Source organism: Trichosurus vulpecula, chromosome 1, assembly GCF_011100635.1.
Source record: "Trichosurus vulpecula isolate mTriVul1 chromosome 1, mTriVul1.pri, whole genome shotgun sequence".
NCBI classification, from domain to species: Eukaryota; Metazoa; Chordata; class Mammalia; order Diprotodontia; family Phalangeridae; genus Trichosurus; species Trichosurus vulpecula.
Genome location: NC_050573.1, coordinates 347,541,419 through 347,559,248, shown reverse-complemented (window position 1 = coordinate 347,559,248; position 17,830 = coordinate 347,541,419). Strand labels below are relative to the sequence as shown.

The 17,830-nt window shown below is 37.6% G+C and overlaps 1 protein-coding gene across 1 annotated transcript; it reads right to left on the bottom strand.

The window, feature by feature from the left end:
* Window positions 1–1,024: 1,024 nt before the first annotated feature.
* Window positions 1,025–17,346, bottom strand: C1H5orf49 (chromosome 1 C5orf49 homolog). Its single transcript, XM_036742381.1, has 3 exons — window positions 17,197–17,346; window positions 3,718–3,834; window positions 1,025–1,204 (listed from the first exon to the last, which is right to left on the bottom strand). Exons 1-3 carry the CDS (start codon window positions 17,344–17,346, stop codon window positions 1,025–1,027), a joined length of 447 nt encoding a protein of 148 aa, XP_036598276.1.
* Window positions 17,347–17,830: the final 484 nt, after the last annotated feature.

The window sequence follows — 17,830 nt, the reverse complement described above, 5'->3', positions numbered from 1 at the left end:
TGATGGGAAAGTCAGAATTAAATTTAATTATGTCACATACCTAAGTGGTTAAACTGTAACAAATTAAGTCATATTAAGTAAAGGATATTATTCCAAGGGACTACATTAAGTGGATTGTTTTTGACATGAATAATTTTATAATCATCTTCCAAATAGGAAATTTAGATCATCCCTACAGTACAATTATATATTAATATTGCATACACATAGGTGCTTCAAAAATGAAAACAATCCAAATATATTGTAATCTAAGTACACTGTAAAGGGAAGCTAAGTACATTGTAAAGGGAAGCTTTGGCTCCTTCCTCCTAAACAACAAGTTCTGAATTACTGGTAGATTTATATTGCTCTTTTCCCATAACCCTTTTCTTTTCTTTTCTTTTCTCTTCTTCTCTGATAACACCTTTGTCCTAAACAAATGGCATTTGAAATACAAAGTATATTTTGAGCTGAAACATATCTTAAAATTTAGCTGCTGTTTATTAATAGTAAAAGCAAAACAGAATTGCCCTGGAACTTAGAAAAACCCTGGGGAAAAAAGTGTTGAGTATTCAGTTTTGGGTTTTTTTTTTTGCCTATTGCAGAAGTTGAATTCTCTAGGCACTCTAAAATTATATTTTCCAAGAAAAGAAATCAAAGAAATTCATCACAACAGAGGAAAACTATTTTATTAGGTTACTTTTGGACATATGATAGGAAAATAGTATGTCATTTAATCAAAATGACTTTGACATAAAATATATTAACTACAAAATGTGCTTTAGAAATTTTGCACCAAGTTCTCAAACTATGCAGAAAACTGGATAATAAGTAACAATTTTCAGATGCTCCCCATTGAAAATATTTAGCCAAGTGGTCATGACAACTATCATACTCTAACTATAGTTCTCATAGTCTTATTTCTAAAAAATATAATTGAAGGTAAAAACTAAATCAACCTTTGCTGGTCCTTTTAATCTCACCCTTTCTATAACTATACATTTCCACTTCACTTCAATTTGCCCAATGGATTGTATCAACCACATTAGGATGGGGCAATGTGCCCAAAACCAGGTTCTTCCATGCAAGTGATAGAATTCTTTCGGTAGAACTCCACCTTCAAATGGTTAACCCTCACGTGCTCTCTGTTCATCTCTTCCACAGGCTTATATATATGTCTTCCATAAATAGAAGAGGTCAATGCTCCAATAGGTCTTGCCCATTCCTATTGAAAATGGAAGACATTTTATACGTCATATACTGACAAAAATCAGAATGACCCATCATCATGTTCATCCTATTGTTTCTTGCTATAGTAATAATTTCTTCCAGGATTATACAAGGCCATATACAAGGAGGGAGGCAGGCCTGTTTATTTATTGTGGAAAAGAATAAAATGGCCCATTACCATCATCATGTTCAGCCCTTGAAAAAATCTTTAGGGGAAGCAACAGGATCATAAAAAATGTAAAAACCATTGAGTGATTAACTTCTCATAGATTACTACAATTCATGAAAGAATGGGAATAATTTTGTAAGCAAAATAATGGCATTCCCAAACTGGCAAAAATCATAATTTGGTTGTGCCTCCTTAAAAAGGTAAAAGACAAAGGAAATCTAGATCACACCTGAGCCTTTCCTGTCTACAGAATCAGATTTAGAGTGGAAAGGGATCTTTGAGATCATATGGCCCAATGGCCTCAAGATAAAGAAACCAAAATCCAGAGATGTGAATTAATTTTACCCATGGTAATCCTAGAAAATAAATAGTAGAACAAGGATTTGAATCCATGTCCTCCAACTTCAAAGTCCATATTTGTTCTATTGTATATTTATTGATATATATATTCCTATATAGATAGATCGATAGGTAGATAGATACATGTAAAATATACTGCAGTGCTTCTAGGATTTCCAATTTTGTTGATAAGAGTACTCCTCCATCAGTGCAGAAGGCAGCACTTCAACTTGGTAGTTGCTGTAGGCAAAATCTGTATTACCCACTGACTCTCCAAACCTAGCTAAACTGGACTTAGGATGACAGCATTACAGCCCACTGCCAAGCACATATTCAAGAAACCTTTTGTATTTATGCTACCTGCATCTATTCTATAGGAATCCTTTACATACCTAGTTATTTGCATGCTGCCTCATACTGCTTCCCCATTAAAATTAAATGAGAAACAGATAAAATGGAAAACAAAAAGAAGTCCTATAAAAATTATGAGAGTAAAAAGTGGATCTTTGAAAAGACTAATACAACAAATAAAACTTTAACCTGATCAAAAACAAAAAAGGGGGAAATCAAATGGACAAAATTTAAAAAAAGAAAGGCACAACAAATGACAAAGAAATGCAAAGAAGGTCAACCTGCTATATACATTAATATACCAGCAAAACTAAGAACTAAAAAAGAACGGATGATTACCTACAAAAATATAAAATGTTCACATTGACAGAACATGAAAGAGAGATCTTAAACAACCCTGTCTCAGAAAAGGAAACTGAACAAGCCCCAAAGGAAATGCCAAAGGAAAAAAAATAAACCTTGGTCTAAGAGGATTTACATGTAAATTCTATCAAATGTTTAAATAGCAATCAGTAATTTTGCTGCACAAACTGTTCTTAAAATTTAAGATACAAAAACTCAACTAAACTAATTTCATGAGATAATACTATCGAGGAGGGATAAAGCAGATAAAAAGTATTAATAAACACTTTGTTTTGAAACAAAGAGTCTACATGAAAGTCTATGAGAAAGATTACAGCAACATATCCAAAATAATTGTTCATTATGACCATGTTCAAATTATGCCAGTTCAAATTAAAACAGGATGGTTTAACAGTTGGAAAACAATGAACATAAATTATCAAAACAGCCTAAGCAACATTTTTATATCAAGAGATGCAGAAAAATCTTTTGATAAAGTACAATACTCATATACAGTAAAACCCCACAAAGCATAGGTACAGAATGTCTGTTTTTACTTTAATAAAAGTACATATGTAAAATGAAAAGCTAGAATTATTTGTAATGGGAGAATATTAGATGATCTCTCATTAAAGGTAAGATTAAAGCAAGAATGCCTTCTTCCTGCCACTATATGACTTCATTCTAGTATTGTTAACAATAGCAATAAGACAAGAGAAAGAAATTAAAGGCATATATAGGGAAAGAATAAACATGTATCTCTTTTAGAGACAATATGAGTCTTCATTTAGAAAACCCTAGAGAAAAAGCAAATAAACTAAATGAGCCAATTAATAGCTTCAATAAAGTAACAGCACACACATGCGCGCGCACACACACACACACACTCTTAAATCCTTGTTGTCATAAGGGTCTTTGTAGCTCCATAGTTCAATGATTGTTGTGACCTTCCTAGCCAAAGTATATAATAGTCATTTGTATATGTTGGGGGTTCTTTTACGATATTATCTACAAGAAACAAACCATTTTCAAAGGAGGAGCCAGTTGAAATATAAACAATATCCTATTTTTAAAAAACCACCAAAAGGTATTCCAAATACAATATTGAGACATAAAAGAACATGGGGTATGTCATACTTTCTATGACACATTCAGATGCATGATAGCTGCTGGAATCCTGCTATATAAAGAAAACTGCTCATCAAGTTTAGTTTTTTGTTATTATTAAATTAATATTAATTGAATGTACTATTTTTTAAACTTTCTTTAAAAAGAATATGACCACAATCAACTTGTCTAAATGTTACCTCCTCGTTAACCTTGAGTCCTATACTTTTGGCATGCTCTCGATCATCTCGATGCAACTTTTGATTGTAATCCAGAGGTCTTTTAAAAATACAATCAAATATGGAAACAACTCCTGTCTTAAAATAAAGAGAAAAAAATTAATTTGCTGATTTGAAAATTACACAGGTTACAATGTGATCTAACTAGGAGATATTATGATTATATAATGTTATCTTATCACTTAGGAGTCAATCCTACTATTCTCTAGCTTCAGTATTTTAAAGAATGTTCCCCTATGCTATCCACCTCCAGAGAAAGAACTGATGGAGTTTCGATGAAAATCAAAACATACTATTTTTCACTTTATTTTTATGAGGTTTTTTTGGTATGTGTTTTCTTTCACAACATGACTAATATGGAAATATGTTTTGCATGATTGCAAACATATAATGTATGTCAACTTGCTTACCATCTCAGGGAGGGGAAGAGGAGGGAGGAAGAGAATTTGGAACTCAAAATTTTAAAATAAGAATGTTAAAATTGTTTTTACATGTAATTGGGAAAATATTATTCAAAAAAAGATAAAAAAGAATGTTCCATAAACTTGCTAGTGCCTTTCATGATGTTTAATATTTTCAGATGCAGAGTAGATTTCTGGCTGAAATGAGAGCTATATCTTAGAGCAGAGTGGCACCTGAAATGATTGTTCATCTTATAGTTCCATAAACAACTTTCTTTTCCCTTTTTCTCCTTTCATTCTGTCTCCTCTTTTATCTCTTCCCTTCTTTTTACTCTCTCTTACCTTTGCCTTGTTTCCTGATTAAGTCTTAGTGCAATCTAAGGCATCATATGTATCTATGACCAGTTTCACTCTGTCTTGTTCTTGGAGCTACCAGGGTTAATGACACAGGGATTAAAGAAGCATCCTCTGCCCTCATTAAATACAATCTGAGCTGGATTTGAGCCACAACTAAAAATGTTTTTTAGCGAACTTTATAAACATGCATCGTCGAATTATTTGAAGAGGTGACATTAATAATGAAGAGCTCTGCCACTGAATTTGTGTCATGTCTGACACCTCAATCTCTCTCAACTCACACATCCAAACAGTTGCCAAATATAAGTATCCTCTTTACAACATCTCCTGTATATATCCCCTTTTCTTTACTCACACAGAGCGCTCCAAGATAATGTCCTTATTACCATTCTCCTGGACTTCTGACTGGTCTCTGTGTTTAAAATATCTCTCCTTTCCAATTGACCCTTCAGAAGATTCTCAAAGTGGTCTTCTAAAGCAGAGATCTGAGCCATATCATGCTGCTAAGCTCCAGGGCTCCCCATCACCTCTAGAATCAAATATGAACTCTTCATTTTGGCCTTCAAAGCTCTTCATGACCTGAGCCTATCTAGGTTTTGCAGCCTTCTTACATATTACTCCCCTCCAAGAACTTTATGGTCCAGTGAAACTGGCTTTCTTACTGCCCTTCACTCACAGTACTCCGTTGCATGTCTCTGTGCTAACCCCCATATCTGGAATGAACTCTCCTCTTTTCTCATCACAGCTTCTATTGTCTTCCCCCTCCGCCCCCCTACTAAAAAAATAAACTAGCTTGTCTCAATTTTTTATAAGTAACCCACCTTTTGGAACTCTACCAGAAAGTTTGAACACAGAGCAAGAGAGATAGGGAGAGGGCTAAATGTTGCTAGATAGTTCCCTTCCTGTGTTCTTTAAGCTCTGAGGGAATTTTTAGACTTGACATGAGGTCATACTACCCAGAGTATCATTGGAGGAGGGAGTTAGTGGGTAGGAGATAAGGAGAAGTTGAGGAAGGGAGGTGCAGAGAAGCAAGGAGGAAGAAGCAAGGATAGTCTATACACAGGACAAATTTTATGCTTCTTGGCCAGGCTGCCCTGCAAAGAGAGACGACTAAAAAGCTCCAATTCCAAACACAAACATGCTGCAGTCTTCTCTACTGATGTTGTGAGTTTTGTGCCTTGCTACTGGATTTGTGTCTGAGTCCTATTTATAACATTGGATCTTTTGTGATAAATGTTTATTATTAAAATATGTATTGGTTGCCTTGACCGCTGGCAGGTGAACTGCATCATACTCTAGAAATGAAGTTCAAACGTTCTGAAAAAGCCCAAAACCTTTTTTTTCTAAATTTTTTGGGGGATTGTAAGACGTGAACCACAGAAAAGTACTCATTCATAAGATTTTCAGATGTGAACTTTGTTCCACTAGAGTCTAGAGCTTCTGTCAGTCGTAGGTTATATATTTCTCTACTTTTCTATTAGGTCTACCAAAGCTGACTGACCACAGAAAGAACTTGGATTGTGCTACTGATCCCACCAGCTCCAGAGGCCATTTTGCTAAACAATTGAAAATAAATCAATAGGAATTACCATCCACTCATCCTTCAGACTGAACTCTAACTGAACGGATGTTAGCTAATTAGGCCACTTCTAGTTATCTTCTTTCCCTAATGATGCTCCATCCCCTACCAGCCTCCTGCTCAACACAGGCAGAAGACTAGTAAATACTCAGAGACAGATTCCTAATGTGATTTATTCAAACACCAATTTTCATTCAGGGACCCTGCTGATATCAAGTAAAAGCCCCAGTTATCCTCTGACCTTAATAATCTAAGTCTCCCTGCCAACATGCTGGGTCGCACAGTTAGAACACGAGTGCTCTCAGACTTACCCATATGATGACTCATTCATATAGTCATTCATTTCCCCTGGTGAGGTGATGGAGAAAACAGATAATCTGCAGACCACTCAGTATGTTTCGGTGCCTTTGAGATACAATTTTAATCTTAGAGCTCAATGGACTTTAGAGATCATCTGGGCTAACACCTTCCATTTACAAATGAACAAAATAAGGCACAGTGAGATTAAGCAATTTAATCAAGGTCACAGTATCAGAGTCTGGACTAGAATAACAAGTCTAGGGCTCTTTGTACTAATATCAAGCTGAAAAAACTTTGAACAGATGCATAATGCCATTAATATGCTCATCTTTCTCTTTTTATTAATATATAATATCTCCTGGAAATCTAGGGCTTATCCTGTCTATTAGCTGTCCCAATCTGGAACAAGGTTCCTTAAGAGGGGCTGAGCTCCTCCTCCTCCTTGGAGGCTTTCAAGCAGAGCTTACATAAGCACTTGTGAAGTATATTAAAGAGGCAATTTCTTTTGGCTTTAGGCTGGATTACATGGCTACTTAATTCCCTTCCAACTTTCAAATTCCATTATTCTGTGACAGGTAAATGGAAAGAAAGTTTCTTAAGGAATATGGGGAACTAACTAAGCAAGTTTGTAGGAGTAGGAGTAGAAAGAACTAGGGAGAAAATGCTGTTCCCCATGCCTGGACATGACCTGGACAAATCTCAGTTTACTCATCTGTAAAATGAGCTGGAGAAGGAAATGGCAAACCACTCCAGTATCTTTGCCAAGAAAACCCCAATTGGAGTCAGGAAGTCAGACGACTGAAAATGACTAAACAACAACATGCATGGAATTCTTCCCTCCTCACTTCTACCTCCTGGCTTCTCTGGCTTCCTTCAAGTCCCAGCTACAATCCCACCTTCTACAGGAAGCCTTTCCCAATCCCTCTTAATGGTAGTGTCTTCCCTCCATTGAGTTTTTCCTATATATCCTATGGAGATCTTGTTTGTACAGATTTGTTTTCTTGTTGCCCTCTGCATTAGACTGTGAGTGCCTCACTCCCATTTGTCTTTCTTTGTATCGCTAGCACTTAGCATGGTGCGTGACACATACAAGGCATTTAATAAATTCTTGTTGACTGACTGATGGAAACTATAGATGAGAAACAAAGGGAATGATCGATGGGGCCAGGGAAATTAAGCAGAGATGTCACAAAAGACCAACATGAAGTCTAAGAGCTGTGTGTCGCATATGGAGTCAGGGATTGTCGAGCACACTTTGCATGCTAAATAAATGTAAAGGACCATCTGAAGTCTTTGTTTTAGGACCAGGGGACAATAAAACCTCCTTCCTTTGCCAAACTGCTCTCCCTTGTTGGGGAAGAATCCTCTAGATTGTACCAATTTGCAACAGCCCATGGATGATTGCCTTTTCTACTACTGTGTTCAGTCATTTCAGTTGTGTCCAACTCTATGAGACCCCTTTTGGGATTTTCTTGGTGAAGATACTGGAGTGGCTTGCCATTCCCTTCTCCAGCTCATTTTACAGATGAACAAACTGAGACAAACAGGTTTAGGTGACTTGTCCAGGGTCACACACTCAGGAGGATGAGTCTTCCTGACTCCAAGCCTGACAATCTGTCCACTGTGCCGCCTGTGTGTAAAACTAGCTAGTTCTTCTGGTATTGTTCATTGAGTATTATAATAGGTCTTAACACTGGAGCAAATAATAGTACTTCTTGCATTTTTCTTCTGCTGTTGTGCTTGTTCCTGTGTTAATTTTAACCTTTCTTAACTGTTTAATTTTAACCTTTCTTAACTTTTTTTTCCTCTGATAGATGATCTGTGCATATCAGGTCAAAATATCTTTATCCATATAATGTCTGAAAAATACTTAGGTTCCTACAATCTGGCATACAGTATAACATAGCTCATGTTAATATAATTCAAATTCAGGTGATCAAGTCATGGTTCCTGAAATCAGTTATTTGGTGTCAGTCTTATATAAGATTTCATTAGCCTTTAAGGCAAAAGTTAGCCTTGTTCTCCAGAACCAGATTTAGAAAGAGTTTCCACTGCCATGGAAAGGACATTTCAAGAAATTTCCATCTCTCCCTGAATTCTTATAATCTATGTCTTTCCTATGCAAAGTGTCAACATAATGGCCAAACTGCTCAAACACCCTAGTCCATCATTTGCATCCATTTTGCCCTGTGCTTCTATAATTTGGCTTTTAAACGATCTGTTAGCTATTTATTATCAACTTTATCAAGAGGGAAAAAAAGGCATCACATTTCCCATAAAGCTTGCTTGCTTTTTATCCAGCTCTCTAGCACTCTGGAGTTGCTTTCATTATGTTACATGGTACTACAATGAATTTTGTGATCACTCAAAAAAAATGCAACTTTACTCAAAAGGAGGCTCATTTAAGATTGTGGCTGTCATGTTGGCAATGCCTTTAGTTTAATCATTGGTTTTTCCACTGTTCTCACCCTCTCTTACTGATCCCTTTTACTTTCCTGCCTACTAAAAAATAGCGAAAACTAATCTAGATTTAAATGATCTTATGAAGCACTACTTGACCAGTAATAGTCAATAACTTACAAAATCCCTATTTCTGATTCTTGTAACTTTATTGGTATTCTGCTATTAGATTCTCTCAATGGATTTCTCTCTGCTTTAAAGTATTCAGGTATTTGTATTTGTAGCATAAAGTAAATGATTTTTAAAAAAAGGAACAGGAAATCAAAACCATTTCTTTTGCCCTTTTGAGACCTCCCTCACACTCTTTCATGTTTTATGTATTTATTGTTCTAGTATAAAATGACCTTCCGCTTGTTATCCTACTTGTCAGCTACTACTTGAGCACCAGTCTACTTTCCAGCTATGCCCTTGGCTTTGACATTAACAGTCTTATCCCCTTCTGCAGTAAGGCCTGCATTGTAAAAAGAGTAGGAAGACCTTCCAAGATGCCCTGCCTAGTACCACATACAGAATAACTGAAAAGAAGTATTTGAAAGTTTCCAAGTATAGAATAATCAACTTTCAATCAATGGAACAAAGGAACCAGAAAATAAATCAGGGATATTTGGAACCTAAGAGAATTTACAACGGGGAAAGATGTTCCTTACAAGGTAGATATTCTCAGGATTAACCCAGGTTTTAGAGGAAAAAACAGGTTTAGCTGGTAAAATCCTTGGTAATGATCCCTCTTTTAAAAATGGCTTTTGGAACTTCTAGCAATCTCATTTTCCATCTTCTCCCACCCCCATCCTGGTTCCTTCTTTGCTCTCCTACTCCCTAGATATAAATGACTATTCACCAACAGGGTATGTTTCTAGATATATTTAAGCCACAGCCTTTCACTTTCCTCTCTATGTCTAGACTGTCCCTCTTTCTTTTAAGGTGAGACTACCCCATAACTCTCAGGTTGAAAGAGACTCATAGACCTCAATCTACGTTAACTGCACAGGAACTTTAACCTGTTTTGTTTCTGCTCTGGGATTGTTTATTCTTCCTTAGGTAGCCTAGTGGCCCCCTGCTGCCAGGGTCTCACCATTCTAGTGTTAGATTTAGTGCAGACACCTGATCAATTTGGGCACTGCTCAAGCTCAGAACATAACTGAACAACAATAATTGTTATATTCATTAACAATGTTTTGGACATCATAGTGTTCTATGGACCACAGCTAAATAGCACCCCAAATAGAATCATGCTATTAAAAAAGATGGAATCATTGTCCATGTGTAGCCTATATCAGATTACATGCTGTCTTGGGGAAGTGGGAGGGGAGGGAGAGGGAAAAATTTAGAACTAAAATCTTATAAAAGTGAATGTTGAAAACTAAAAATAAATTTTAAAAAAGAAGAAAAAAGATGGAATTATTAAAGTAGCTTTCAAATTCCTGAAGGCAATCCAACGAGCAGTATCAATTTATACAACTACACATAAAAAGACAACAGCAATAATAATAATAACCATTTATATAGTATGTTGTGATTTACAAAACACTTTATATAACATTATTTCACTTGATATAGAGTATTAAGTTCATGTAGCAATGGACAACTCAACTATCAGGGATCTCAGAGCAGGTAAGCTTAGTTTCTACTGCTTTCTATTTAGAAGAATCCAGCTGTATCACATTGACTCTGGTGTCAAATTTCCAAATCAAAAGTTTGTATCAGGAAGAAAATACCTCCAGGTTGCCTTTATAATGGGGAAAATAGAACTGCAAACTGTTTAAATGTTCAGGACTTTTTATCATAACTCTCCACCCCCACCCCAGCCCTCCACTCCCACCCTCCCAACCCACCCAGCTCATTAAGATTTTATTCAAATGCTCCTCAAGCTTACACTCTCCTGGGCTCTGCTTTTCCATTTCAGCAGCATGGAAATCACATAAGGCAGAAGGAGAGTAATTCAAAAACATTATTGAACTGAATCACTTTTGATGCAGCTAGAAGAGTTTTTATAGAAAATGCACCAAGAGCTACAGTTCCCTAGGGATCCCTGCAATTCATTCCACAGGAGTTCACCACTTCCTAGCTGAGGGCTTCTAAATGCTGATTTTATTCTAAGTTTCAAGGGCACACACAAAGATTTTTTTTTTAAATCTAACAGATCTATGTATTAACTTTGTAGACTCCTTGGGTGTCCAAACGCTTTAGAAGATTAGTAGTGACATACAACGATTCATTTTTAGGCCACAAGACAAAAACTCATACAATCTGTTCACAAGCAGATGTTTGATAGTCTCTTATGGCAAGGAAAGTCTGAGTGGGAAAGAAATGACTATACTTGGTCCCACCTCTAATAAAATGGAACAGAAGGATTTCCATGATAATAAGGTTATTGCATTTTAAGATTTCTCAGCTAAAGGAATGATTCTTTACTTCTTTCTCTTTTTTATAGAGATGGTGGATTATGGGTGTGGAACATTTCACTTGCCATCAGACAAATTGATGTGTTATTTGGTTTTGTGGAACTGCTTTTTTAATTTTAATTGTTTTATAATTTAAATTGTAATTGATAATTCACTGCCATCATTACAAATATCAGTTATTGTAAGGTACTGTGCTATAATAATGCTATTGAGGAATACTGAGATGAATAGGGCTATTTGCCCTAAAACTAACTGACCCCAGAAAGCTGTCCTTTTTGAGCTATCCTTTTTATTTTATTTTTATGGCATTTATTATCTCTCCTCCTTGGGACCTCTTCCAATACAACTAAAAAAAACAATCCTCACAATAAACACATGTAATCCAACAAACAAATCCCCATACTGGCCATGTAGAAATATTTATGTCTCCTCAATTAGCTATCTAGCAGGAGATGGATGCAAAGATTCATCTACATTCCTCTGGGCTGGCCACATTTGAACTCAGGGAAGGCTGCCCCAATTATACATTGATGATACTAGAGTATATTTATGCTTTGAGATTATTACTGCTCATAATAACATTAATATATACATAAAGTATTGTAAGATTTGCATTGTACTTTACTCATAGCAATCCTTAGCTCCTCCCAGAGCCTCCATTAAGGAGGGTGCCCAGGCCAGCTACTTTTCATTCCTCTCCTTGTTGCACTCTGGACTTCTTCTGCCATGTTCCCAGGCCAGGTACCTTCATCTTCACCTTCTTCCTCTTCCCCCAAAACCCAGCTTTCAGCTTCCTTTTATCTGTTATTTTTCCCATTACAATATAAGCTTCTTGAGAATAGGAACTCTTTTTCTTCCTACTTTTATTTTTATTCCCAGAATTTAGGAGCATATTTCACACATAGCAAGTGCTTTATAAATGCTAGTTTATGATCTTCTCCATTTTACAAATAGGGAAAATAAAGCTTAAAGTATTTCAGTAGCATGGCCCAGTGACAGAGTCAGGAAGCATAAGAGCCAGGAATCAACTGAGGTCTGTCTGTTGATGCCTGTTCTATAGTAAGACCGGTGTACTATATATTATACTAACTTTCTTGAAGGCAAAGACAGTGCATGCCTTTATTCCTATTTTATGCCCAGGGCCTAGTAATAAGTCCTGCACACAGTAGGTACTTTCTAGATGTTTGCTTAAATCAGTTGAATGCATAGACAAACCTGAATTGTGTATAATGCAGTGCTATAGCTCGAGATGGTGCTTAGAACAACTTATTAATATTTTTATTTTTTCTGGTAACAAGTATGTTAAATCTGTCCCTCCCACTACCTCCTCACGAATTGAGCAAATTTTTAAAAACACTAAAAAATAAAGCCCTCAGTACATAGCTGCAAAACAAATTTCTTCATTTGCTGCGTCCAAAAATCTGTGATTCTCTGCATTGGAGTTCATCACCTGTCAGGAAGTAAGTGATGTGTTTCATTTCCATTCTTTGAGATTCAGAGTTTATCACTGCATTAACCAAAGTTCTACAGTCTTTTAAATTTGTTCTTATCTATGACATCCTTTTTATTATGTACATTGTTCTGCTCATTCCCTTTTGCATCAGTTCACAGAGGTCTTCCCTGTTTCCTCTGAAATTGTCCATTTCATCATTTCTTATTGCATAATAATATTCTTTTGCATTCATATATTACAATTGTTTAGCCATTCTCCAACAAAAGGATATTTCCTTAGTTTCCAGTTTTTCGCTACCACAAAAAGAGCTGATATAAATATTTTTGTACTTAGAGATCCTTTCCCACTTTCTTTGATTTCTCTGGGGTATGGGCCTAGTAATGATATGGCTGATAATAACTTTCTAGGCTAATTCAGAATGGCCAGACCAATTCACAGTTCTACTAACAATACGTCAGTATGCCTGTTTTCCACAGCTCATCCACCATTTGTCATTTTCCTCTTTTGTCATTTTTGCCATTCTGATGGGCGTGAGGTAGAACTTTAAATCTTTGTCACTAAGTATCCCTTGCTGGGAAGGAGGCAGGAAAGAAAAATGCTTGGAAACGAAGGTGATATAAAGACAAAAGATATCAATAAAATAAGATGTAAATGAAACAAAAAAGAACTGTTATTACAATGTTTCTTCCATCTTTGATAGAGGATTAAATTTATTTTTATGGAATTTGGAGATAGTCAGTTATTACATTAATCATCTAACAATGATATTAGGTGCTCTATCCTAAATATTTAGAAAGCTGTATTACCAAATGATGGAGTGATATGACACTAGAGATACAAGTACACAGAAGCACAGAAAAATGGAGCAAAAGTTTAGGCACTTACAGAGTAATAGGATCTTGCAGCAAACAAGATGAGAGCAAAAGTACCAGCATGATAGCACTTGTTAGTTCTGCGAGGGAATACGGGGTTAGGACAGTGGGAAGAGTTGGGGGACCTGAGTTCAGGTTCCAGCACTGCCACTTACTACCTGTGTGACCTTAGGCAAATCACTTAACCTCTCCAGTATCAGTTTACTCATCCTTAAAAAGAGGGGCCTGGACTATATGACTTCTGAGGTTCCTTCCAGCTCTAAACCTATAAAACTATGAATGATAACCTCTCTGAACATCAGTAAAATTAGGGTAATTCTTAGACTACCAGGGCTGTTCTGAGAAAAGTGCTCTGTAAACTATAAGTGCTATATAAATACCAACCATTATTTAATCAAACTTTTTATATACTGGAATTGTACCGTTTGTGGATAGCTTATGTGGGAGGAGAGAAAAAATAGATTTTTTTGTGCTGGATCTTGGAAGGAAAAGAGGAATAACCTTCTTCCTCATTAGGAATAACAATTCCTGACTTTTCTCCCAAACTTGCTTATTCCTCTTGCTTCCTGGGAGTAGGAGTGATAAGTACAAATTAGGAGGGAGGGGGTCATGGGGGAGGGGATTGGGGTTGGAGGGATCCATTCTCAGATTTACCTCTCTGGTCCTCTAGGATAGGAATCTGCTTAATTAATGACAACATTTAATAACTATTCTGGGTGGTAATGATGATTGTCTACAACAACCATAGCTAATGTATTGCCAATCAATACAACAAGTATTTAATGAGAATCTACAATTTGCTGAGCGCTTTGGAGTACACAAAGAAGCTGATGATTTACCCTCGATGCATTTACGATAAGACTAAGGGAATGAAACTATCAAAATAACAGCATGAAAGGAGCAGCTTTAACCTGAGGCACCTCATGGGCACAGTGGATTGCTTTCTGGGCTTGGGGTCCAAGGAGACTTGAGCTTGACTTCCTGCCTCTGACATTTACTAGCTGTGTGACCCTGAGCCCTTCCTGGGTCTCAAAATGAGAGTACTGGCATCAAAGGGGGTCAGTGAGGACTAGAGTAATCAGGAAAGGCTTTGTAGGAGGTCGGACTCGAGAAGGGACTGGAAGGACAGGTAGGATTTGAAAGAGTGGAGGGAAGAGAGCAGGCATTTCAGACAAGGGCAATGATAGAAGTGAAGGAAACAAGGCAGGAACGCTCATACCCTTTCCATAGAAAAACAGAGACCAACCTGACTAGAGCAAGAAGGCATGCAATTTGGAAGTAAGGTTGGACCCTGAAAGCCAGGCAGAGCAATTATTATTTGATTTAGTAGAAAATAAGAAGTATGAGATGAAAACAACATATACGCCCCACTTAAGTATCACATCTTAAATTGTGATAGCATGTGGAAAACTACAAGTTGGGCTAATATTTTATACCTTGGCGTAGTTGTTAGCCCTTATAGTTAAAGTGAAATTAGGCTGGTATTTTTATTCTGGTTCCAGCATTTAGCATAATGCCATAACACAGTAAGTACTTAATAAATATTTATTGGATTGGATCAGAAAAGAGTGAAAACCACCTTGTTGTACTCTGCTCAAGTCAGGCTGCTATTTTAAGTTTTGAGCATCAATTTTAACTAAGACACTGACAAGTTGGAACGTCCAGAAAAGGGTAACCATGCAAAGGGCTTAGAGATCATTCCATAGCCTGGGGTGGTTGAAGGAACCTTGAGAAGACTTAGAAGAGTCATTATACCTGTCTTCAAGTACATGAGGAGCTGCCTTGTGGAAGAGGGGTGACCCACGTTGGGCTTGGCACCAGAGGACAGAACTAGAAGGAATGGGCTGAAGTGACAGAAATGCAAATTTAGGTTGAATGTAAAGAAAAACTTCTTAACGATTGGGGCTATCCACAAGTTGAATGATCTGCCCTGGGAATCAGTATGTTTTTCTTAATTAGAGATCTTCAGGCAATGATTGAATGACCTCTCAGAGATGTTGTAGAGGGATTCCTGTTCAGGCAAGAGTTGAGCCAGATTGCCTGTGAAGGACGTTCTAGCCTCTGACATTCTGTGGTTCCTATTGATATAGGCTTTCCCATCTGAGGTTACTGATTCATTTTATATGGGATTTAAGGATTAATACTTCTATAATTGAACAAAAGCCTTGATTAAAATCCTGGCTGTGCCATTGGACAACTGTGAGACCTTGGCCAAGGCATTTAATCTCCTCTGGTCTCAGATTCCTCATCAGGAAAATTGGGGGGGGGGAGGCGCTTTAGCCTAGATGGTCTCTAAATTCTAGCTCCATGACCCCATGAATTCTCTTAGTCCATATTCTCCTCTATAAAATAGATATGATAACAACTGCCCTGCCTATATCATGGTACTGTGTTAAGGAAAGCACTTTGGAAATTGTGAAAGAAAAACACGCACGCACACACACACACATGTAAATGAGATCCAATATTATTTTAACGGAGAAACTTCATTTTAGAGGTTGGCATAGTAATCGCTGTTAAATATGTGGTTCCAAACTACCACTAAAGACATAAAAAGTGATTTTATGTATATGTGAGTGTATCTTTATATATTAAGCATTGTATGTATGTGTGTGTGTGTATATATATATGTATATGTGTATATACGTGTGTGTGTGTGTGTGTGTGTGTGTGTGTGTGTGTGTGTGTGTAGACACTGCTGGGAAAGGCATCTGTAATGTTAATTAAGGTTGAAGCTCTTTCCCAGGCCATTAATAGGCTTCACATGGAGCCCATTAAGGGAAGCTTGATTAGGGGAGGCCTGTTTTTCAGAAAGGCCCACACCTTTTGCTAATTTCTGATTAGGCACTGGGTCACAAGGGTAGTGATGCCCTCTGGCTCTGAAAGGTGTATCAATACTCTGAGGTTAGCATTTTGCTCTGGGGTTTGCTCATTGGAAGAGTGTTCAGTTATTTGGCCAGATGAGACTCTGGGTAGCTGGTAAGAAGCCCTCTCCCCCCCTTTGAAAACCCATATGTTGGTGTTTCTCTCTCTGGTAACTATGTATGTATTGCCTTGGTCAGACAGTTAGAAGCCCTGACCGATTTTTGTTATTTTCTCTGTTTGTAATTTCTGTTCATATTTTTTCTGAAATTCAGGGTGCTGACTTTTTCTCTTGAACTAAGTAAATGATGTATATGTTTAATTAAAGTAAGATTGTTAACTCCTTTAAAGTTGCTTTCCTTTAGAAAAGCAGATCAAAGAACGCATGCTAGTAGCCCTTCTGTGTGCTGGTGTTACTTACTGGTCTTATACCTCCACAGCAGCTGCAATCAGCATTATTGTTACAGCATCCTGCAGAAGATGGGATTTTATCTGAATCTTAAAGGCAGCCAGGAAGGAGGGGTGAAAAGGGAGGGCATTCTGGGCATAGAGCCAAGTAAAAAGGCATAGAGTTGGTAAAAGAAAATCCGCATTTGGAAAGGGAGGGGGGTGAAGGAGAGAGCAGCAAGGGTGGGGTTTAAGCCACAAGTGAGAGAGGTCACTCTAATTAAAAGCTGTGCTGTCCCTACCCACAGTGAACAAAACCTTTGCCTCCTTGGTCTACTACGTTTACCTCGTGCTAGCTGCTGCTTACCTTGCCTTCCTGGTAGAAGTAGCTGTGCTCCTTAGGGTCCAAGCGCCGGGGCGGGATGTAGCTGAAATCGCACAAAGCAGAGACGGGGGGAGGCTTGGGCTTCACTCTTAGCTGGTCCTCAGTAATCTCCTCCTCATCCTCCTCCGCCATGCCGCCTGCCTTCTCAAAGGTCCTCCAGGCGTCCACTCCTCCGCAGCAGAAGAATCGGAAAGGTTTCTGCGTTCTTTAGTTGCTAGGCAACTGCTGCAAAGTAGCATTCCAGAGAGGCAGGCGCATAACTGGAGGAGAATGCTCTGGGTCCCTTTCCTAGGTCCTACAACTCTCCTCTCTTTGCACCGGGACAGACTTGCAGGATCCTAGACCTAAAGCTGGAAAGGACCCCAGAGACTATCTAGTCTAGTGCAACTCTGTTATTTTACAGATGAGAAGGCTGAGGGTCTTGGAGGTTAGGGGGTGTGTACAAGGTTGCACAGGTAGAAAGCATCAGGTGGAATTTGAACTCGGAGTTCTCTGATTCCAGAACAAGTTCTACTGCAATCACAACAGTGAAGGGTGTAAAGTACTTTCAGTTTATAAATAGGATGCCTCTTCCTTTTCCTCTCACCTTAAGGTCTGTTGCTGTCAGGTTTTGAGC